The sequence below is a fragment of the Camarhynchus parvulus genome, chromosome 2 (genome assembly GCF_901933205.1).
Source record: "Camarhynchus parvulus chromosome 2, STF_HiC, whole genome shotgun sequence".
Classification (NCBI taxonomy): Eukaryota; Metazoa; Chordata; class Aves; order Passeriformes; family Thraupidae; genus Camarhynchus; species Camarhynchus parvulus.
In genome coordinates, this window is record NC_044572.1 from 32,269,124 (window position 1) to 32,292,771 (window position 23,648).

A 23,648-nucleotide genomic window follows, 5' to 3' on the forward strand; every position below is an offset into this window, starting at 1 on the left:
GTCTGAACTTCCAGCTGCACAGTTTCTACACAATGGCATTTGTTTCTTGATGCTTTTTTCCAGATGTTGCCGTTATCCTCTTTCCAGAAACTTGGATACTGCCAGAGATCTTAGCAGGCCAAAAAAGGTGCAGTTGGGGGGTAAAGGTGCACTAGCAACAGAGGGACAGACAGGAGTAACCACCAAATTCAGCACTGTTCAGGTGCATATTTAAAGAAAAAGGAGCCACAGCAGGGGGGGGAAAGTGGGAAAGAAATGAAAATAAACCAAGTGATGAACAAAACTGTGGGCTTACAATATGAATCTCAAGAATAGCAAAGTAGTCTGCAAATCTGGAGTAAAAAGACAGGAAAAGCCACACTTTTAATTACCAATATAGAAAGTTATATACTTTTAACAAACCACGTCTAGTATCTCTTAAGAAAAAAATTGATGCAATTCATTACCAGAGATGGCACTTTCTATAATACAGAGGCAGTAACCTGTGTTGTTTAGTTTAGTCTGCCAATCTAATTGAAGTGCAGAAGGACTGTGAGAGAGAGAATTTGTCATAAATGGAGGCTCTGCTATTGACAGTAAAATAACTGAGTATAAACACATTTCTATTGTAGCTTTCATTGAAGCACATTTTTCTGATAAAGCCACTATTATACTCAATATAGTTCATAATACATTCATAACACCAAAGTTGTTCATTCTTACAAACAATGCTACAAGAGAGGAATTTTTCCTGGTCCTTGTACTGACTCTCTCTTGGCTTCTTCCTCTGGGAAAAATATTTAGACCACAACTACCCTTTAGTACAACAGAGCTTGAGTTATTTGATGAAGTTTAGTGTGTTGTGCTGCATTTTCACTTTTCTAGTTCATGAAGAGTCTCAAGACTTAGCTCTCTAGATGTCACTGTTGGGCAAAGAAGGGGACCAAATCAAACACAGCAGAGTTTGTAAAGTTCTGCCATCTACTTCTTAAGAGACTTGTTAGAATTGTTTAGAAAATTCACCTTGCATTGAGTTGCTAACAACCACCAGCACAGAAACAGAAAAAAGATGAAAAACACCACCTCCTCCTTGTAATGAGGTTGCCTTTCCTTGAAAGCAAAACACCATCTCAGCTCCAGACAGACTCTGGAGGTTTCTGGTGCAACAAATCAACTTCTGCTCCACAGCAAAATTCCTCATTTATGTTTACCAATCAGCACAGAATTTGAGTAAGATTGTATTAAACTTTTTCAAATATTTTTTAGAGAGCAAAATGGCAAGTAAATCACAGCTTTCTGGAGATTGATCCATGCAATTTACATACTATATATTTAGCAGTATTACATTTCAACATGGCACTTATAAAACTGCTACATTCAAACAAACATTTTAGCTACACATAGATCCCAACTTCATGACAAGAGATAATTTCTTTTCCTTCCATACCACAAGGAATAAAATTGCAGACTAGCATTATTAATTGCCAATTCCAGCAATTTTGAAATGCTATTTTATGTGAGAGTTCTTTCTGCAATACTTCGAATTCTATATAAAATAAAATCTAACACTTTTCTAAGCAGCACTATTTTCCAGTTTCACTGAGCATTTCACTAGAAAAGCAACTAATGCCTGCTCCCAACTGCAGCCACATGAAATACTTTTCAGTGTGCAAGCAGGAAGACAGACAATATTTAGAAAAATGACAGAACAGAGCTAGCAAAACACCTTTCCAGATTTTCTGGGGAAAAAGGCAAAAAATGCAGCATTGCAGAGATTAGTATCACCATCAACTAACCATCCAAAATCAGAGCTTCCCTTACCCCAAAAGGTGGATATGAAGCAGCAGCAGCAGCAGAGGCAACACTCACTGCGGGAGGTGGTATTCCTGAAGAAGAAGGTGGGAACAGACCCAAGGCATTCAGATTTAATCCAGGAATTAAATGTGCTTGAAGCTGCAATGGCAGAAGAGTTAAGATTTAGAATCCTGGTTATTAACTTTAATAAAATTCTAGTGGGCATATGTTATTATCCTTTTGGGATGTGATTTAAAAAAAAGTCATTTCCATTACCCAAAGGACTCTCATTCAAACCTGTTTCCCAGACACATGTACAGACCAATAACATTAAAAACACATAGTAGGGAAGGCAGATGGGGATCACTTGCTACAACTTAGTCATCATAACACATTTCAAATTTTACAGCAAGTTGTTCAGATAATAGTACTATTTACTTTCAGAGTGAACAAATTTATCAGAAAAACAGTAGTTTTGTCCTTACACTAAAAAGACAGCCCTGTAGAAACAGAGAAAGATCGTGCACAAAGCCCTGCTTTTCTTACACTGGGGGAACATACATGTGACATTATCACCCCATCCTCCCTCCCCTGCAAAAGATGAAGTGAGATACCTCCAGCAATTGCTGGGAAAGGATCAACTATAAAGTTGCAAGTCCCTTGCTTGACCACACCTGAGAAAAGTGACATTATCACATGGTAGGAGGCATTTGTTGTCTGATACAAAACTTGTCAGCACCCCTTTCCCTTTTCCAGATTATTACTCAAAAATATGAATATGCTTTAGAAATATTTCAACTAGAGAGACAGATGCTATCTCAGGCCATTAAGATAAGTCAATCACCAGACACCAAAAAACCTCAAAACTTCACCACCTCAGAAACTACCTGAATAATCACTAAAACTAAATTCAAAATCTATACTGTAACAGAGGTAGTTTTTTGACTTTCCATACCTTTGTCAAATAGCAATACAGTCTCTAACTCACCCCATGTTCCTGCTTGTTATATGAAACAAAAGTGCGCCGCTATTGAATACTTTGTTCCTCATGAGTACCTCATGTATTGCAATTTGCTTTGTGTGGGGGTGGCAGGGGGGAAAATGGGGAGAATATTCACTTGGTAGGACAAGCATGAATAACAGATATTTCTAGAAAGTCAGGACTACTGTAAACTGAAAAAACATTTCCATTCCAACTCTAGACCATAAGATTTTGATACACATGCACATACAATGCTTTTCTTAACTATCAAAAATCTCAATCATTTCTCAATATGCATTAGTAATACTTTGGCAAACTAATGAGGTATGTTGTTTTCATTATATGATCACCAATCATCTTCAAATTGCTAAATGCCTTTATCATCTATATCAAGAAAAAAGCCTTAATAAGACCTTCTTAAATGAAATAATTAAAAACAGCAGAGATCTTTCTTCCACACATTATTATGCTATTTATGTGATGAGACTGAATCACTACTTTAAAAAACATGCAAGCCAGAGCACATAAGCCACAACAGCACAAACACACCCTGCTTCAGGTTCCTGCAACAAGAAAAAAGTTAAATGCTTATTCATTTCCTCAATCTAAATAAAGTTCTCAGTTCCCCCACTCAAAAATAAACCAGAAAAAGCTTCCATTAAAATAGCACACATAAATAAATAAATAACAAAAATACTTGCCCACACTCCCACAAATAAATGAGGCAACAGAGAGGCTGCAACAAAATATTCTGATGTGATATTAGGAAAAAAAAATCATCATGAGAGCAGTGAGACAGGGCACAGGCTGCCCAGAGACACTATGGGTTTTCTATCCATGGAAATGTTAAGGAGGACTCAAGTCCCTACACAACTTGGTTTAAATTTGAAGTGTGGCCTACATTAAGCAAACCCACTGCTGGGCCAGGCAACTTCCAGGGGTCCCTCACACCCCAAATCCTTCTGTGGTTTCAGTCCCAGAAAGAGCCCACACCCTAAGGAAACTCACATTCATAGCAGCAATATCATTTTCATAGGACTCCCTGATTTTCTTCATGATTTCTTCCTCAGCCTTGGCACAAGTTTCAATACTGCCTTTAACTGTAATGGTCCTTTCCGGATTATAGAGTGTCAAGTCCTGCAATCTGCAATGACACAGAAGCACAGTTAATTAGCAGACAAAGAAATAATCCAGATTTATCATTTGAGTGCGACAACATCCAAGCATGTCGAGCTTGCCCTCCAAAGACTGTAGTATCAATTCACAACAGGGCTCAAACACAGTCCTCAGATAATCTGGTGAAACTCTTTCCTCATGGGAAACCCAACAAAACCCTCACAGCGAGGTTTGGCAGGGGTGGCTGGGACGTACTTGGGTGCTGCACAAAACAGAGCCAGCACACTGTGCATGGGCACACGGCAGGGCAGTGCAGCCATGTCCCACCCCACACCAGCACTACCAGCTGGGACAGGGCTTCACACACTCGTTTTAGACACCCCAGAAACACACCATAAAATCATTCTTTCCTTGAGAACAGCAGTGTATTCCTTAAGGAGCCTGGAGAAAAACCCAGCCTCAGTAAAACAGCAGGAGAGCCTCCAAACTCTCAAAGTGGGGAAAAGAAAAGCTGTGTGCAAGTCAGCATTTGCTGCTCAGCACTAGTAACTCCTCAGGGAAAATGAAAGGGTGACAGCATTAAACCAGTGCTCTATTTGGCAACAAATGCAAACCTACTGTGGTAACATGGATTAAACACACTGAGAAGCCATGGCATAGCCACGTACTGAGAAAAGGTAGAGGGGTGCAGACAAGGTGCAGAGCAGGAGGCAGGAGTGAGGAAGCCCAGGGCAGGAAGGAGAGAGGAAGCAGCACACGAGGCCTTGCCTTCCTGCACAGCAGCAGCACCTGCACAGCTCAGCCAAGCAGTGGCAGACACAGAACACATCCACTCAGCAGTCCTTGACTCTCCAGTGCATGAGCACTGAAGTACTGCCTCAGGAAGGAAAGTCTTGGGAAACATCCCAGAGAAGAGAGGAAACGCTTTCCCAAACCAGCTGCCTTACTTTGAATTTATGGACAAGCTTACCAAAACGCCTGAATGAAGAGATCCTGAGAAAGACTAATTAGAAATAACAAAATCAATGGCCATATATGCTCTCATTTTCGTATTGATTACACCAGATGACTTCAGGGGATTATTTTAGGCATAGCATGGCAAATATAATCTTGAGGCCAAGATTTTAATGCAAAGAGGCCTTTAACTCACTAAATTAAAAACTACTCCGTAGCTATTTGCAGACAATGTGTTGTTTGTGTCATCATCAATAAAGACAAGTGGATTTCATGGAATGAAGACTGTTTTTTCATGTATTCTGTACACATTTTATCTCCTTTTAGCATTAATAGTCTGTGTACTGTTTGCAGACAAAATATTTATGCGAGCACTTTCAAGAGAGCATGCTGGCCTTATAAAATCTATTCTTGAAGCATACTTATTTGGTGCTTTTTCTCTACTTGTTTATTTTCCTCAGACTAATTCCATAAACACTCACACACCTTTAAGGAAAGCCTCAGGTGCTTTCATCCAAATTTGGTTTCCACTTTTTGAAGAGCCACATTTACTCACAGCTTCCTTGTCCTCATTTATTTCCTGCACTACTTTTTTTGTCTCCTGCATGTATTCACACCTCTTCATACATCTTCATGTGTCTTCCAAACATTTTCCCTTTCCTACAGCCTGTAAGCCTAATTCTCACCCTTCCTGGCTAAAGCCAAATCCAGGATGCCTTCAAATGCTTGGAAGTTCATGCCAGAGCATTCATTATTCAGAACAGGAGGTTCTCTGAAGATATTACTCCAGGGTAAAACTACTATTGACTGCCAAGCTTCTACAGAGATGTTAATCTAATCAGTGATTTACAGATTTCCAGTAAAGGTGCAAACTCCTGTTTAATCTCAGCTAAATTTGAACAGATCTCAGATACCCTCACAAACTCAGACCAAAAAGCTATTACTTTGCAGCAGACTAGCCGATGTATTGTAATTTGGCTGTTAGTGGTCAAGGGGGACAGAACTGCTACTAAAGATACCCTTTTCAGTATTCATTTACTCTATATCTTTCCTTCTAGTCCAAAAAATTAATATATACTGGAAACTAAAACATCACTAATTTCACTCATTTTCACACATAGCTCAGAACTGATCCGGACTTATAGTTTCAAACACTCATCATTACATATGGTATAATATGTTAAAAACAACTGACACTTAAAATACAGTCCAACACAGGCTCCACATAGCCTATGTTATTTTTAGGCTTGCTCTTGACTGAGTTTACAATGAAGACTCAGTGTTTACATAAAATTTAACTGAGCTTAAGTAATAGTTTAATCCATATGATGGAAAGGCCTCTGAAGGGCTGTTATCTCAGCCTTCAGCACACAGAATATTTTTCTAAGAACTCTGTACCTGAACATCCCACAGCAGCACTGCTGCCATTTGACATGTCATCAAAAGATTAGGCCACCAAAAACTTACGGTGATATTGTGATTTTAGTATCTGTGTCCTGCTCAATTTTCTTCAGGTTTCTTCCTTCTTTGCCAATAAGTCGGCCAACAAAGTTGTTGTGTGCCAGTATCTTCAAGGGAATTTCTTCTGTACTGTAATGGAAGTTATATCTAGTGAGACTTTTGGAGACCAAAGTACAAGCTTTTATGCATGTTATGGATTAATTTAATTTTCATAGAAATATCCACAACTCCCATTCACATGTTTTCACTGGGTGCAGAGTAAGTCCAGGTGCAATGGGCTTTTCAGCAATATCACCTATAGCTTAATTGCAATTGCAGTGTGCCTTCAACTAAATAAAGCTCAGACTGAAGTAACCAGAGCTCTTGGGAGGAAAGAAATAGATCTTAAAGCTTTTAGTGAGGGCTCACAACTTGTTATGCCTGCTCAGACTAAAAGCTGTCAGTTGCTCAAGAAAGTTCCATATTTGCTCCAGCTCACCTCAAAATCACAGCCAGACAACAACTGAAATCACAAAAGCATGCTGGGGCTAATTAAGCAAGTACACTGTCCTGAAAGGTGAAATATGTCAGTACCTTTACCTACTTAGATATGGATAACAGCAAATATTCACTTGGTAACAGCTTTAAAGACTATGTCTTTAAATGGAGCTAGGGAGAATTCAAAACTTTTAATGCTTCCACGATGAAATGCTTTTTACTCACAATTTAGTATCTTGAGCTTCCTTTTGCATGATCTCCATAATAATTTTACAAGCTGTTGAGCAGCCTTCAGGAGTTGAGTGGATGGTAATTGGTTTCTCAGCAGCACCTGCATTCTCTTTACGATGAATATCAATTCTTGAAAGAAAGAAAAACACTACCTGTAACCACATACTCTATGGTAAGCCTTATGTATTTCCAACTGTTGTAAAACTAATTTATTTTGAGCTAACAGTGACTATATATTAGTAGTTTAATTTTGAAAAGCTTACAACTACTTAAGCATTTCCTAAATACAAATTTGTGTGTTATGAAGAGCCTCTCCTATCCTGATTTTACCAGCTAAAACCCCACCTTTGTGGACACTGGGATCTCCTGTTCTTGGTAAACTCCCATTGAGATGTTCAGGGGAGTTGATAGACAATGTGGTAAACCCCTGAAGACAACATCTCATCAAGCTTTCCAGTGCCCACCGGTCTGCTTAGAGTGACTGTGCCGCTGCAGGACAGTCAGGCTGTGTCCCATCTTATTTTAAATACCTCAGCAGCAGAATTTCCCAGCACTACTCTGCTAGCAAGTAGCATGGTAGTACTTTGCATCCATCCACAAGAGTAGTTTCTTATACTTTTCCAGCCTGATTTTTTCCTGATATTACCTTTACTCTACCCTCTACCACCCTAAAACTACTAGCCTTGTTCTACAGCAGGTTTATGTAGCTCTAAGAATTTAACAAAAATTAGTTATGACCTGCATAAAGACAATGCCTGGGATATCACTTTTCCCTGCCAATAACTGCAGCTCACATATTCTTTCCACCTCTGCTTTTTGGTTTTGCCCCTCTTCCACATGTAACAGCTGTTTTCTAACTGAAACAACCATGCTGCTTTTCAAGAAGCCCCTTTATTTTTGCAATTCTTTCAAGTGTTGAAAACTCATTTTGTTTCACAATGCAGCATTTTCCAAGAAACCCATCTTGGCAATCCTTGATGGAAATGAAAGTAGACGAAATTTCCTTTTTTTAATCCCCAAACCAGTGAAAACATCATTCTCAAAGTCACGTATCTGTAAAGTTAGCAACCTGCAATTATTTCTGCTCTACCCACCCTTCTTCTAGACATAAAACTTTCCTTATGCCAATCTTCCAGGATTTTTATAGTCCAAGAATTAGATGTTCTATATATCACCTGAAAAATTGGTTACCCATAGAAAAATTACAACCAAGTCTTGTCAGGACACCACAAATCTCTTAAACCTGTGTTGTTAAACACACTAAATAGTCTCCTGGGCTACGTTGTGCTAATGAGAGTTTGGAGTGAGCATCACGATAATCCTGGGTTTGGGGAAAGGGTTAAGCCTGTTTGTAGGGGGTTGGGTGTAACTAAAGAGGAGTCCCTTATCCTCATTAACTACTCTCAAAACTGAGGCTCCTGCCCACCCTCATTCCCCTCACACACAGCTCATTCCCAGGTCCTGCCTGCTGCAACTACAGAACTAGGGGCTCCTACAGTGGGCTGCTGAAATCAGCATTTTAATTCTCTGATTTCAGGGGTATCCTGGAAAAATTCTTGGAATAAGAACTCCACCTCCCCTCTGCATCTGTGCTGAGCTCTTCCTTGTGGGTAGGATTTAGCACACACTGGAAACAATCTCTTCTTCCAGTGTCTCTAGACCCCAGTGCTCTAAGCTTCTTAGGTCACTTAGCAGCTTGCTTTTTGCCTCCCGTGCATTTCCTTAATCTGTGTTTTGGTGTGGTCTGCAACTTGATAGCAACAAATGTATTTTCCAGAAACAGAGGGGGAAGAAGTGAAGGGAGATAAAAAAGTTCTTTGTTTAGGGCTTTTCCCCCCACATCTTGAATGGGTAACATTTACAAATCCTAAAAATGCCCTAACTTAACTAAAACTAGAATAAGCATTTGACACTTGGGTACATCACCACACTGATCATATGTCCCCAGAACAACATATTACAGCTCTTTCAGTTTCACTTTTTGTGCCAGAACTATATTAGTACATCTGTAAGCAAAACTCTCCAACAGAGTACCATCCTGCTAGCACTTCTCTTTTAAAGAGGGATAAAAAAGTCAGATAACATCTGAACATTTATCAAGGACAGAATCCACTCCTTAAATAAATGTTGCAAAATATTTCCTGTTCTCTAGTATCTTCATTTGCTCTCTGACCATGCAGGTTAGTAATGAAGTTTTACAGGTTAGTAACGAAGTTTTACAAACTCCTCTTTACACAAGCAATGATGACTCAACATTAAAGCTATAAATCAGTTTTGTAAAATAACTTACTTGGACTGTGTCTGCTTGGTAATGTTTCTGATTGTTGCTCCTTCTTTCCCAATAATGGCTCCTACAAACTGTGTGGGAACCAGCATCCGTAGCGGAACGTCCGACTGCGGTTTCTGCCGAGTGGTTGCGCCAGGTGACCCTTGCCTGGGAGGACCCCTCTGGCCAAATCCACGTCTTCCCTGGGGATGTTGTTGTGGAGGTTGCTGGGCTGCCATCTCATCAGGGATGTATGCAACTTTCAAGGAATAGTTTTCAAGCTGAAACCCGTTCAGTTTTTCTATTGCTCTGTTGATTTGGAAAGGGGAGGAGAGAGGAGATTAAAAAAAGCCCCACGAGCACACGCAGGGCCTTATGAAATGACAAGTTATTCAGATGTAGACTTCTTTTCTCTCTAACTTGTGTGGTGAAACGAAAAATACATTCCAAGATGAAAAGTTACATTTGAAACACTTCAGCCAAGATTTTGATTACACAAAGCCACCGTATTAAGAACTACAAGTTAGCTCTTGCTTGTCCTGGGCTTCTATGCACTTTAAAGGTTTTGCTGGTCCAACCCTATCAGCAAAACCTCACAGGAGACAGAGCTTATACACTCAAAAGCATTCTTTTGCCTGATTTAATTTAAATCAATTTCCCAAATAGAATTAAAGCTGCACCAGAGGGAAAACTTTTTAGCTGCTATCACAGCACCTTCATTAGGGTTTTTGCCAGCACAGCTATTTGGCTGGAGCTTTTGCAATAACTGATATAGCTGTGACAGGAATTAAAAAACACATTTTTATGAAAGAAGAGAGCACCTTCACCTCAGCAGGAAAGGAAGCACTCGAAGTCAGTCAATGGCATCTGAAGTGCCCCTCAGACTGCTACAGCACCTTGCAACTTATTAATTAGTCACGTTGTAGGTAAGTTTAAAAGTTAACAAGGAAATTAAAGCCCCATGTCTATGTTAAACTCTCCATAAAAGCCAAGTTGCTAGAAATAATTTAAAATGCTGTTTCAGTTTCTCTTGTTCTTATAGTAAAGCATCGCAGAGGGATGCTGCCCAAATGTACACAACCCTCTCTTGCTGGGGTCCATCATGCTGAAAACCTCCTGGTCACTCAGCATTCCCTCTGCTCAGTCCCTCTTCCTAACCAAGGACAAGTCTGCAGGTGCTCTTGGGTCTCCTCTCCACAGGAGGAAAACAACTCAACTCAAAAATGACAGATTTCCAGAAAGTAGAACACCTTCCACTCACAAACAAAGTAGAGTCAATAAGACTAAATATCTAGCAAACAGGAGGAATAACTAAGCTACATGCAACACGTTGGTAAACCAGTGGAATAAAATAAACAAATGCCCAAAAAGGCATTTCAAGTTTTGCTGCAATAAGCATTACTATTCAGATTATCAGTAATACACTGATCACTGAAACATGCACTGATATGGGGTATTTTATAAATGCCAGACTTAATATTGGACCAAAGATTACTGACAGATTTTCTTTAAAACCAAAATTTAAATTAAAGGCCATAGTGGGAGGGAGAGAGTCTCCATCTTTTATTAAAGAACTCAACAATATTTTCATTATAAAGCTCCAACAACTGTATGCTCTGGAGGAAGGCCTCTGAATTCAGAGACTTAACCCAGCCCCTCCATTCATGCACATTTGCAGGACACTACTGCTAGTTTACCACACGTTAGCCTCAGCAACACTTTTATGCCTGCCTCTACTACAGAGATAAAAGATGATGATAGCCAATTGCCTACATTTTCAAGGCCAGCAAGTGAAAAATACTATTTGCCTCCTGGGTGTCCCATTTCACAGTCTGGGTCACAAGCAGCTGTTGAAGCCCAGTTAAGAAATGGTATTTGGATACCAAGGATAACAGGTCCCTCGTCTCCCAGGGGTTGAGCCAGCATCCTCAAAATACTCCAGTCTGACAGTAAAGAGCTTATGAGAAAACAAGTAATTTGTGTCTTTGGAACAATGTTTAATAAGGGCTGATAATAAATAAGGCCCAAGGCAATGCCAATGAACAAAGAAAGCAAAATATTGAATAACCGATCACTGTTCATTAAATACTTCCTTTAACCAAATGAGACACAGGTCCTTTGGGAATTGCCAGGAGTGTAATTACTCCCATAATAGAGGAATCCTTTAGAGCAAGTGGCAAACGAGCTGGATTAAAATTTGGTGAGGTTATTTCAGAGCTGACATTTTTAATCTTTTACTCCATGGACTTTGAAGAGCATTTTATTACACAATAAAACATGTTTACAAAACAGGAAGAGGAGTGAGCAGACTAGTGAGACTTGTGTTTCTATGGATTTGTTTCAATTTTTAATTTCTGCATAGATTTCCAATGTCTGAAAGGTATTTCACTGAAGTCTCTCTCTCTTTCTGGACATCCTACTTGGAAAAGGGGTCTGAGAGCTTTCCTTTCCATACACCCTGAACACACTAATTTCTTATTGGTTGCATGGCCTCTGTTTCTAGATCGAGTTTCACTGAAATCAACCAGAAACCTGAATTTTTACCAGGATGGGAAACAGCACTGCCAGACCATCCAGTTGCACAAGGCCTGTTTCTTTTGGAATCAAGCATCAAGATGTTGGAGAGATGAACACCAACAATTTTGCAAATGTGCTGATAGGCTCCAGATTAACGTCCATCCCAGCTCATTTCCCTCCACACATTTATTTGACAAGTTCAGGCATTGTTTCTTTCCCAAAATGCGTCAGCCTCCTCTGGCTTTAAAACATCTTTGACCAGAATCCCAGCATTAACACAAAACCTGACAGTAAATCAGTGCAACAGACTTTTCACTCTTCTTTAGAAGTGGTTGGGAAAGGAAAGCCTAGGCTTATTGTTTGCGACCAGGCTTCATACCTATCATGCTTTCACAAAAAACACTTAACAGCAACAAGTATATATATATATATATACACACACATACATATATGTGCACCATACTTTTCCTAGAAAGAAGGTTGGAATTTTTCTTCTTAATAACAATTTATAAATTGCTAAATGGTTCTATATGTTTATAAGTACCTTAAATTCAAAGCAAACTGAGAAAAGTTCATTTGCCATTGTGGAAAATTAATTATGACAGCAGTGAACAATCTCTGGCCACCAAAGCCATATGATGACATGGAAAAACAACACACTAATTCACCCTGTGAGTCACTGAGTTCTCCATATTTTACAGCCTGACTTGTTTTATAATTTGACTTGCTCCAATGGTGGGAAATCAGAAGAAGGATCAGTAATTAAATACTGATCTCTCAAGCCTTTTGTGGAACTGATATTTCCTGGGTACGTGGTTCCATATTCTACACTGATTTGGGTACACACAGTGGAATGCCAAGATAACTGATTTGCAGTGGATGTCGCACATACACTGTTCTAGTGCATTTCTTACAGAGAAAAAACCCAGCTTTTGAAAGGTCCCTTTGGCTGTTGATTCTGGCCTTCACATTCCAATATTTGACAATTTTCACTAGGCATTTAAAGTACTGTCATACACTTTTCTTCAGCTGTTCTGGACTAATTTTTATCAATTCTGTGGCACTAAACATAGGGTTAGAATTAGGCAATGTGATGATTCAGTAGCCCTTCAGCACCATAACAAGCTGAGTTTTAGAGGCATTTAGGCACTGCTTTGGGGGCTGGAGAGACAGATACAGAAGAAAATCCAGGAAGAGACAAGTGGTTAAGAACTGTCTTCTAGATGGATGAAAAATTGCTGTAGAACAGCATCTAGGACAGCACTTGCTATCAGGAGAGCCAGCCTTGCACTCAAGGGAAGTCTCAGCTAAAAGCAAGTGACCAGCTCTTCACAGCACTAGGGGTGTCTGTTCCAGGCAAAGCTATTGTCACTGCTGTGCTCCACCAAACATAGGTTACATCAAGCTCCTTCTGTAAAGCACATGCTCCTCTCACTGACTGACCACCTGGAGAGCTCCACAACACAGCAACACCACCTCTGTCCTCCCACAAAGACCTCTGCCTTCCCAAGTGCTGGGGGCTCTCCTTCCACAAGCACAAGTTAATAAAGGCCATGCAGGCTACCCCTCTCAGGGAGCACTGCTGAAACAACCCACAAAACAGCTTTTACACAGAGGCTGAAAGCCTAAAGAGTCACCCAATGAGGACAAAGATGGAGAAAAAATCAGCTACCTGCCCCATTAAGGGTGCCCTCCTCCCTGAAGCCATCGTTTAAAATTTATATTTAGTAGAAACAGAAAATATTTCCATTTCGCATACCAGCGAGAGCTGGTGCACAGAAATCTCTTAGCATAGCTCTGAATTTTTTAATAAAATGAATTCATTAAGAGACTGCAGCAACTACTGTCCATGCACTGATAAGATGGATATTAGCCTGGCTCATGTTCATGTGACACCTGCCCAGAACCAAGAGTTCTTACACGAAAATGAAACCTTTAAACAAGTATTCTGTAAATTAGTCACCCGAGTTTTTCCCATCAAAATGACATCTCACCACAGTCCTCTCATGAGCTCCCTACAAGAGGATGCTTGCCCAGCCTTCTCCCTTTTGATGCTAGTGGAAGTTAAACACCTTAGATAAATTATTACAGTAAAAGCATCAAGTCTTGTGCTGGAAATCATTCTTCCACTGATAGCACAATGACACTAAGCAATAGAAGAACATAATATTTCACTCCCACATGAGAGTTTTACATACACCATTTTTCTTTTTTCATTCCTGAACAGATACAATTGCATATGAGAAGACATATAGGATAAATTTTCTTTAGCATAATTTTTTTTACATTAAATAAAAATATATGTCTCACCAGTACTTCTGAAAACAAAGCCAAAATGAAACCTAAGCTTATAATACACCACTGAATTTTCAGTATTATCATTCCTATGGCAACATTAGCCCTGACCCACAATGGCATGTAAAAGTATTAGTTATGTGAACCCTCATTTATTCAAGGATACATGTTGTGCATACACACACAGATGTGTGCTTCATTGAAAGGGTAATAAATTTTTTTTTGCAATTATTCTGATTAAGAGGTGATCACAAGTGGACTTTGAAAATCTGGGTAGAGCTAAATCCTGTAGTATGTACTAGACCCCTACACACTGGAATCTTTGGGGGAGGGAAAGGGAAGGTGGTATAACTTTTGAAGACAGCAGCCATAATTTAGGTGGCAGCATGTCATAAGGACACAGCCAGCATGTCCTGCTGGTTGCAATCAGGGACTGATATTGGGACAAGGGGGATTGTCTTTTGGCAAGCACGTCCCAGGCTGCCTCAGCACCTGCATGCAGCTGCTTGGGTTGCGCAGGGTGAACCACGGGGTCCAGGCTCTGTCCCTCACCCTCTCCTCTCTTCCAAATATTCCACAACCCACAACAACATTCAGTCATTGCCTATGCCTCAGCAGTGCACAAAAAAGCCCTCTCCAGTTTCTGGGAAGGAGAGCAGCAGGGGCAGTTTGAGGACTGGAACAAATCTCTCCTCCTCCCAAGTGCTTGGAGGAGGGGAGAGGGAGAGGGGAGGAGGGATGTGGTGTCAGACCTGGTAGTGCCAGCCTTCTCTTTGCTACTCACAGTGCTAGAGAGCAAAGGGTGGCTTTCCAAGGCCCACACATTGCTCTGCACATCTCTCCACAATGCTCCTGGGCTGCCAAAAAGTACCAGATCTGCCATGCTTGCTCCCTTGCTCTGGGGTCACAGAAGCAGCATCCTGCTTTTTCTGACAAGACAGGCTGTGCCTCTCCAGCTAGGAAAGAGGCGGCACCACCACAACAGGTCAAAGACATAGACCTCTGTCCCAGCTAGAAGTCAGGAACTATGCACATCTCAGATTTTGGGTGCTGTGTGCTCTAAGACTTTTTTTCAAAAAGACTGCAGCAATCTTCAGTGTTTTCATTATCCAAGTTAATTTTGGATGCAGACCTGAACTGAACATGCCACAACTGTAGTACCAGCCTAGAGGTAAAAACCTCTTCTACAACCACTTAGATTTGCAGGACAGAAGGCAGCTTAGTTTCCCAGCTGGGTGAAGCCACAAGTGTTATTCAAAAGTACTGTCCTGCAAGCAATGCATACCACACTTGCTTAGAACTGCTTATCAAAAGTATCTCCAGATTGTGTTACAGCACCCTCACCTCACACTGCCAGTACTCACTCCAAGAGTCATGGCAATGTCATGCAGATATCCTGCAGGGAAGTATCCAACTTTGCATGTTCTGTCAGCCAACACTACTGTGAGGTTAGTGTGAGCATTGCAAAGAGTACAGCTGAGGTGCAGTTAGATCCAGGGACCCAATGTATGTGGCAGCATTGAAAACTTCATGTCATGGTGTTTGATCCAAAAGCCATGGCAAAGCACCATTTTTCCTAAAGAGCTGAATTCCAAAATACAAAGCTTGTTACCTGCTGCTGACTCTTTGCAGCCCTAAACAGCTTTTGATAAAATCAGTTCTTGTTACTGCATGTCCTTCCTAGGATGACCAGCACTGCCTTTATCAGCTATCAGCACTTGCACGCTGCTCCCGCTCCACTGCCATCCCCCACAGCCAGTTCCAAGCAGCAGAGCTAGGTCAGGTCTGGGAAAATCATTTCACTGAAACAGTCACTGTGGAAAACCTCCTCACATGCAGGTCCTGTAGTGAGCCTTCATTCCAATCCCTCACATTTTTTTTCCCTAAAATTACCTTGATCTAGACACTTCTCCTAGGGGTTTCTAAACAGTTGCAAGGTCACCTCCCAAACTCAGACAATCTGAGATAACATTTTTTGTACATAATATGGACTCATCTGCTTAGAAAACCCGTGTCATGTGAAACCATTCACAAATGCAAATCAATGCTCCTCCACCTGTTCCCTACCTGTTCCAAGGAACCAAACTGCCATCATTCAACCTGTATTGCTTCAGCTCCCCTACAACACCCATGCTGCATGCTAATTTGCCTGCTTCAAACTCAAGAGGTTCTCAGTTAGTGTCACATGGTTTCTTATGAAAAAGAAAAAAATATCATCTTAGACACTTCTTCACAGTATTTGCATTTCCCAGCATTTCCTTGGGATTGACCCTAAAATTTAGCACTTAATGTTGGGGAAGAAAATGTTGTTTTTGTCTTCAGAAGAGAGTGCACAAGTCCGAAAACCCACATCACAGACCACAGCTCAAAAAATATATTATACTTCTTTCTATGATATTTTTAGTACTTCCTTATATTTTCAAAGGAGAAATTGGCACGTGTAGTATTAATCTGTAACACTGCACCATGAGTTTTTTCAGAACTAGAAATACAGCCTTTCTTAATTGCTATGCAGCAGAATCAAAAGCAACAGAAGAACCTGAAGGACTTGTTAGAACAATTCAGGTTTTGGGAAAAGTTAAACAGTGAATTCAAGGAAAACATCATTTCCTTTGGCTCCAGCATACACAGGAGATACCACTGACACAAGTTTCCCATCACATTTGTTTATAATACATTTACAAGTAACCTAATGCTTTGAAAGATTAAATACATGTGTTGCATTCAAGTTACGCACAGATGATAATTGCTTAATTATATGTACAAATATTATTTCATTTGTAATTTCAAATTAATGCATACCATAAGCACACCCTGCATCTTAACTGCGGATTTTAGTTTGCCACAAGGTGGCAGAAATTTCAAAGTTAAAATAGATTGTGGTAGGCTATTCCATGAGTTTGGTTTTGTTTGACCTGCTATGACTAGAAAGAGAGGAAGTAAATATGTGTCACCAGGTTAAAACTTAAGAACCACACAAGTCCTTTTTTTGTGGTAGAGAAGAAAAATTAAACTTTTAGCATGGTATGTAATACAGATTTTAAAAGGAAAAGTATGCACAAACAATGATTAGGTAAAACATTTAAAAACATTTAATATCTAGATTAAAAGTTCTCAATTACTGAAGATATAGGCAAGCATAAAGTAGGTGGTCTAAATTTCAAAAATACCAAATAAATTATTTTAGGTATGCATATTATGCCCTTTGTGTGTTGGAAGCAGCATTAAATTTTCTAATAAAAAAGTCCTGTATTCTGGTTAGCAGTTACATTTTCTTCCCCATGTTATTTGTGCTATGATTGTTTGTTAAGAAACAGACACAAAACAATGAACACTGCAAGAGGGCATTACTAAAACATGGCTAAAAAAATCATTAAACAGTAATTTCTATCCTCTCCAACTGGAAAATTAACTTTCTGCTATCCCAAATAAAACAAGTTTCTTAAATTTTTAAATTTTTTGAAATTATTAATTTACTTTTTATCAAAATGAAAGAAAAGCTGATTTTAAAAATTGTTAATTAAGGCGAATTACACCAGACTTTCTTAAAAGTCAAGTCTTAATTTGCTGTTAAAATGGTGACATGATCAGAAGCAAAATCGCATGTAAAGTCACAACAACATGAACTCCAAAATGCAAGTTAGGTGACAGAAACAACTAAAAAAAGATACTTACTGTCTAGCCTGGTCCTTATTGCCATATGTTACGTTTACAACTGCAGTCTCCGTGTCAGTGTTCACTAGAAAGGAAAATGCAACAAAAGGAGGGTAAGTTCAGTGTGCACTCACTTCCCACTACAAATTTTAAAGCAAATTGAGAGTAGAAACAGTACCTTGCTCACAGTTCTCCACAGTTCCATACTGAGCTAACAAACTATCCAGCACCTATAAGAGGTAAAAGAAATTACAGATTTAAATTTCAAAGCAGATTAACAAAACAAAAAAGCCTCTAAAAACCACCAGAATCTTTTAAATTATTGTAGGAGACTATAGATCATTTAAGACAGCCATTCCAATAAAGAAGACATTATTATTCCAGGAAGAACAAGCATACATTGCTTTTTTTCTCTCTCATGTCAGAAAATCTGCATTTAAAATTTCATTAATGTGAAAATACAAAGTACAACTTCAGGAAGGCACACTGCAGTGTATATTCTGTATATTCCAAACCTTGAAAATAAACCTTCCAGTCACCTGTTCTCAGAGTGGGCTAAAGCAGAGGCTGAAAGAATTAGGGAACAGCAAATCTGAAATAAAACTTTCTCCATGTATAACAAGAACATATATCTATCTTTGTCCCCGTTTGGAGTTATTGGGGTTTTTCCTCCCAACACACTTTGGTTGTACATAAAAGTGTTATTCTCCTCCTTAGTGGGGAATTGTCTGTGTGGAGAAGGTAACAAGAATAACCAGGACATGAAGAGCTGTTTCACAACTATTTTGACAGATTTCTCAAAGATCACCATGCCAGAGGAACCACTCACAACAGTATCTTCACCATTATTTGAAAGTCACAATTAATTTTTCCTTCAGTAGAAAGCTAGGAAGAAACAGGTAAATGTATGTGACAAGGGGCAAAAGAAATCTAAATTAAGTAGTTGTATTTTGCATAGTTTTATTCTTGTCAAATGGAGGATGAAGAAGAGGGAAATACACGAGCTTCTGGGGAAAAATCAGGGTGTCAGAGTATTCCAGTAAAAGCATTAACACACCCACAGTTGTACCACATCTAAAATTCACATGGTATAGAGTTTATTTTCTTCCTGGTGAGAAATAATATTGCAGAAAATGGTGACTCTGGCAGTAACTAGCACAGACATAAGTGCAGCAGCATTTTGGTGTATTGCATCCTAACATTTTGTCTCCAATTTAATTGATACTGGAAAAGTTCACGATTTACACCAAGAAGTGAAAAAGTAAGCTTGCACTCCGTTCTGTAACCAAAATGACATTTCTTCAGCTCACATCTTAAGGGGAAATGTAAGTAAGAAAGGGAGGAAACCTCTTAGGGAAAGGAAGAAAACAAGGAAGCGAAGATAAAGGAAAGCAGTAGGCATAAAAAAGCATCTGTGCCGCTTCCCTTTGCTATAACCAGCAATCAAGTGTGCACAAACCCACAGTCCCTAAAAATGTAAAGATGTAAAATTCAGACTACATCTTCATGAGATTACAATTCCTAAATTATAATCTATCAATCTACCACATACTTTTACTATAACTGTATTTTATATGCCAAACCCACAGAAAATTATATCAGTGCAATTTCCACTCTTTACCACCTACTAAAGTTTAAACTGCACAGAGATGTTTCAAAGGTAACATTTCAAACCAGGTATTTAAAAGGCAATTCAGTGCTCACTAAGTTTCAGCAATGCATTACTGCTTCTAACTGCAGAATTTCCCCATCCTTCTTGTAGAGACTCTAGTAAGTTTTCTTGGCAAGAGTTTTGTTTCCATAGACAAGTTGCTAATTGTCCTCTCATTCTACAAGTAGAGATTAGCCTAGTCTGAGAGTTTCCCTTTTCAATCCCCTAAAAAATAATTTTTCTCTTGCTTCTCGTATCTGACAATTGGAATCTAAGTGAATGTTTACACTGAAATTTGCTAAATATTACTGAAGCAGAGATGCTCCAGGGGATTAAAATAAATTAAAAGTCTCTGGAAGATCCTTTTAAGACAATTAAAACACTGGCACATATGAGTGGGAGAGTTGTGAGGTCTTGCAGGTCTGCAGCTGTACCTCACACAAGCGAAGAGAGCCACAGCATGAGATTAGAGGAAAACCTTCTTCCACAGACTGCTTAAGGGATCCACTGAAACCAGTGGGTGAACAGAATCCCAGGTGGGGTCAGGGATTTAAAAGAAGAAAAGCAAAGCCTTTCCTGGCTTAGAGATCCTTTCTAAGATGTTTAGCTGAAATAAGATAGCAAAGAGTTCATTAGTCTGATAAAGCAATTCCTTTGTCCCTACAGTATGCCAACACCTGTGCTGCTCTACGCCGCAGACCGTGCCACAACATGAGCAAGTGTGCTTAGCTGTTATGTTTGAACTGTGCAGACCACCAGCTCATGGCCCCCAAAGCTGCAACATTTCAAAACAATTTCATTTTCAGCCTTATTCATACAGGCAGAGCAGTGCTAGAATTGCAAAGGTACCACAACAGTGTGCTTCGTAATAATAAATCAGTACTTTGTAACGTATTTCTATATTAAACTTATATTCTGGGCTAAGCATACCTTTCTATTGTGACCCACATATTAAAGTCACCATCTTCACTAAGAAAAGAAATTCTTTAAAGCTGAATCCACACAACTTTTAAAAGACACATTTTCTCTAAAAAGTACTTTCAGCATGTTTGTGATCAGCCATCAGAAACTTCTCACCACACTATCCCTTGCATCTGCTCCCAGGAGCCTAAGAACTCCAAGGCTGCTTTGCTGTTAATGCGGAGGAGCAGCCCAGAATGGCATGTACAGCATCACACCCCTCTCCAGCAGAAGTTCTCCACTTATGCTGCTCCTTAATCCTCTTCTGATCCATTTCAGTCAGAGACAGTGTCCATCTGGGCTTTAATCCAAGTGATTTGGGTTCCCATGTTTTTAAAAGAGTTGCTTTACTCAATAGATTTATGAGAAGTTTCCTCAAAGGATTGGAGCTTGCTTTAACCAAAATGAGAAACAATCCTCTTTGGTCAAAGACGCTTGCTCTCTACAGCACTGTTTCAGGAAAAACTTGAATTTTCATCACCATCAGCCTCATGCAGCAGGACTTTAAGTGTGATCAACACTGCAGAGGTAGCCTTTTAACTAAAAATGCACTAGTACAAAAGTTTCAGCAGCAGCTGGGGTATGTGTGTGTGTGAGGAGCAAGCTTCATGGGTGAGAACACTTTTAACTGAACCAGCTGATCCAGTTGGGAAAAGTCATTGCAGTCATATTCAAAGCCAGATCCTCTCTTGCAGCTCACTTTCAAAACACAGAACTCAATTCCTGCCCGTGTTTCTTGCTTTACATGTATTTACTGCAACAGTCAGTTTCTATTCACATCTTTCATTTCTTCGTATGTCTCTCACTATCTTTTCCCTCTCCCCAAATTTCTCTCTCTAGCCCAAAGCCCATAGTTCTGCTGCAAAACAAACATGTTTTGTTTGAGCTGCTCTTCCGTAACACTCTTCTAGTACAGCCTTGTTGGGCAATCAGAACAAAATTCAAAGCCAAGTTGGTGGTGCAGCAGCAATTCTGATGAGCAGCTGAAAAGTTTATTTGTACAAATATTTAATCTAAGCTAGAAAAAAAAAGGTCTTTCCTTTTCTTGAGCTCTCCTTCTAGCAGTTGTCTAAATTGGGTCTCCTGCTCTTGTTATAGCACAGATGTCTCTCTCACAAAAACTGCAGTCTTATACTGTGGACTTTCATTCATCAGGCTCTAAAAGCCAATTCTGACTTCATTATAAACAGCATTACCCTACACCAAGCCCCACAAATCAAGGCTGCTTTACATGGAAAAAAAAGGAAGGAAACATTACTCTTCAGTGAAACCGAGAGCTCGATGCACACGTTAAAATACCGCAGTTCTCGTACAGATTTCACAGGTTTAGAGGTAGCACTTTTGAACAAATCAGAGCAGTTTTCTGCACTTTCAGAACAGACTATTTTATACACATCATCTCATAGTGCTGTAGGACTTCTGCTGTACACTGTAAGGAAATTAGTCTCAAGACATCTGGTCTGTAAGCACAGTTATCCATACTGTTTCTCTCTCAGACAAGCACTTAGCGACAGGAACGTCACAGTGGTGCTGGAGAACCTGAAGTTATTTTCTCCTCTTGTGTAGACCAAATCCATTAGAACACCACCACCACCCCCTTGTTTCCATGACTCCTGTGTCATGTTGACAAGGAATTAAAATTAGACAACACAACTGAAATCATAAATAGCAGAGGCTAAAAGAGACAGAAGTATTAGGGCAATTCAGTTGAAAAACCACACAGAAATGTTTGACTGCAAAGACTTTGAATGTATAATGTGATTTAACAAATAAACAATTTTGATTTAATGGAGGTGAGGTGTGAAGGAAAACAAAAGAGCCAGGTAAGGAAAGGAGGATGTGGGTGGGTAAGGAGCAGTGCTGATATCACAGATACTGAGCCTGGCTGAACCACCAATGCCAGCTGAATACATTCTTGATATACCTAAGTCCACAAACAAACAAACAAACAAAAAAACCACAAAAAACCACACAAAAAACCCAACAAACAAAAAACCACCACAAAACAACAACAAAATGATCACCATAATGCCATTTTCCATTAATTATATTAATTGAGCCTAACAAGTCTGATGTGGCCCCCACCAGGCCCTGGTGTACTAGAATTTGCAGTGCAGCAGGAGCAGACCTGGCATTTTGTGAATTGGAGGTGTGATATTACCTTTGCAGAGGTGCTGCTCCTCTCACAGCCACATCAGCTGCCAATAACTGACCATGGCAAAAAGGATCCTCAAAACACCTTCAGTTTGGCATTATTTTTGGTTGGTAGAAAAAACCAATATTCCCAACAAGGATCCCAGCTAGCATGGCTTTACAAGGAAAATGAAACTGAAGAAGACCCTAATAAATTCCTGAGGGTTATTTTTGAAAGGTATAACTTGGATAATACTGCATTACCTGAACGCAGACTGTGGTGGACCGGTGAACTCTGCTCCAGGTGACCCAGTGCATCTCCCAGCCTGGGCAGCCTCTCTGCATCACTGCCACCCCTCCACACCCCAAACATACTAACTTTGTCCATTTTCACCAGAAAGGTCAGGGCATGCTGGTTTCTTGTAAAGGCAAAGCAGCATGGACATGGAATACCCAATTCAGTCTGCCAGGACAGTTATTTTTCCAAAACCTTGTGAAGGCATTAGAATAGGCAAAGCTAGTCTGCAATGGCTCAATGCACTGCAGCGTGTGGTGATGGTGTTTTTCATCTTGTAGGCCCTCCAAAACCCAGTTTACTGTCTCATGAAACCATGACCATAGTCTGGAAGAATCAGAAAAATAAGCCTGGAAGCTGCTGAAGTCATTGTTTGCACACACCAGAAAGGCAGCGCCTGAAAACAATAACTCTGGCTTATTTACTACATCCCATACAAACCCTGGAGTGAATTCTTCTCCTGGGAACTTACAGTTATATCCAAATGTTCAAAACTAATAATAAGTTTACCCTATAATACAATTCTGTTTAGGTGGCATTACCAGGGTTTTAAGAATGTAATGCCGAACCACAGAGAACAAAGAAAAAATTGTCAAAGGAACTACTAATTGAGTGACCAATTTGGACACCAAGGACTTGATTTTCCATAGTGCTCAGCACGTCTGTGTGTTCAAAGGGCAGCTTCAAAGCCACTTCTGGTAGTAAGGGGAACACGGCACTTCTGCAGGAAGGACCTCAGGCTCATCACAAGACAAGCTGGAGGCACTGTTAGCAACTAATAGCAACTTCTGCTTAGGGAGGGTAGCCCAGCACCAGAGACCAGAACGTGCAGGATTCAGTTTGCCATGGCAACAATTCCCCTTAACCAAAAGGGTTTGTCTTC

At 39.9% G+C, this 23,648-nt stretch overlaps 1 protein-coding gene across 1 annotated transcript in view; it reads right to left on the minus strand.

Annotated features, from left to right (window-relative positions):
* Window positions 1–23,648, minus strand: part of IGF2BP3 (insulin like growth factor 2 mRNA binding protein 3) — a 112,969-nt gene that overhangs the window by 25,145 nt on the left and 64,176 nt on the right. The window contains exons 5-11 of the mRNA XM_030969005.1: window positions 17,905–17,956; window positions 17,748–17,811; window positions 9,285–9,569; window positions 6,989–7,123; window positions 6,293–6,415; window positions 3,764–3,899; window positions 1,801–1,932 (exon numbers count right to left, since the gene is read on the minus strand). Coding sequence (XP_030824865.1) covers window positions 1,801–1,932; window positions 3,764–3,899; window positions 6,293–6,415; window positions 6,989–7,123; window positions 9,285–9,569; window positions 17,748–17,811; window positions 17,905–17,956 — 927 coding nt within the window. The remainder of the gene's footprint in view (window positions 1–1,800; window positions 1,933–3,763; window positions 3,900–6,292; window positions 6,416–6,988; window positions 7,124–9,284; window positions 9,570–17,747; window positions 17,812–17,904; window positions 17,957–23,648) is intronic.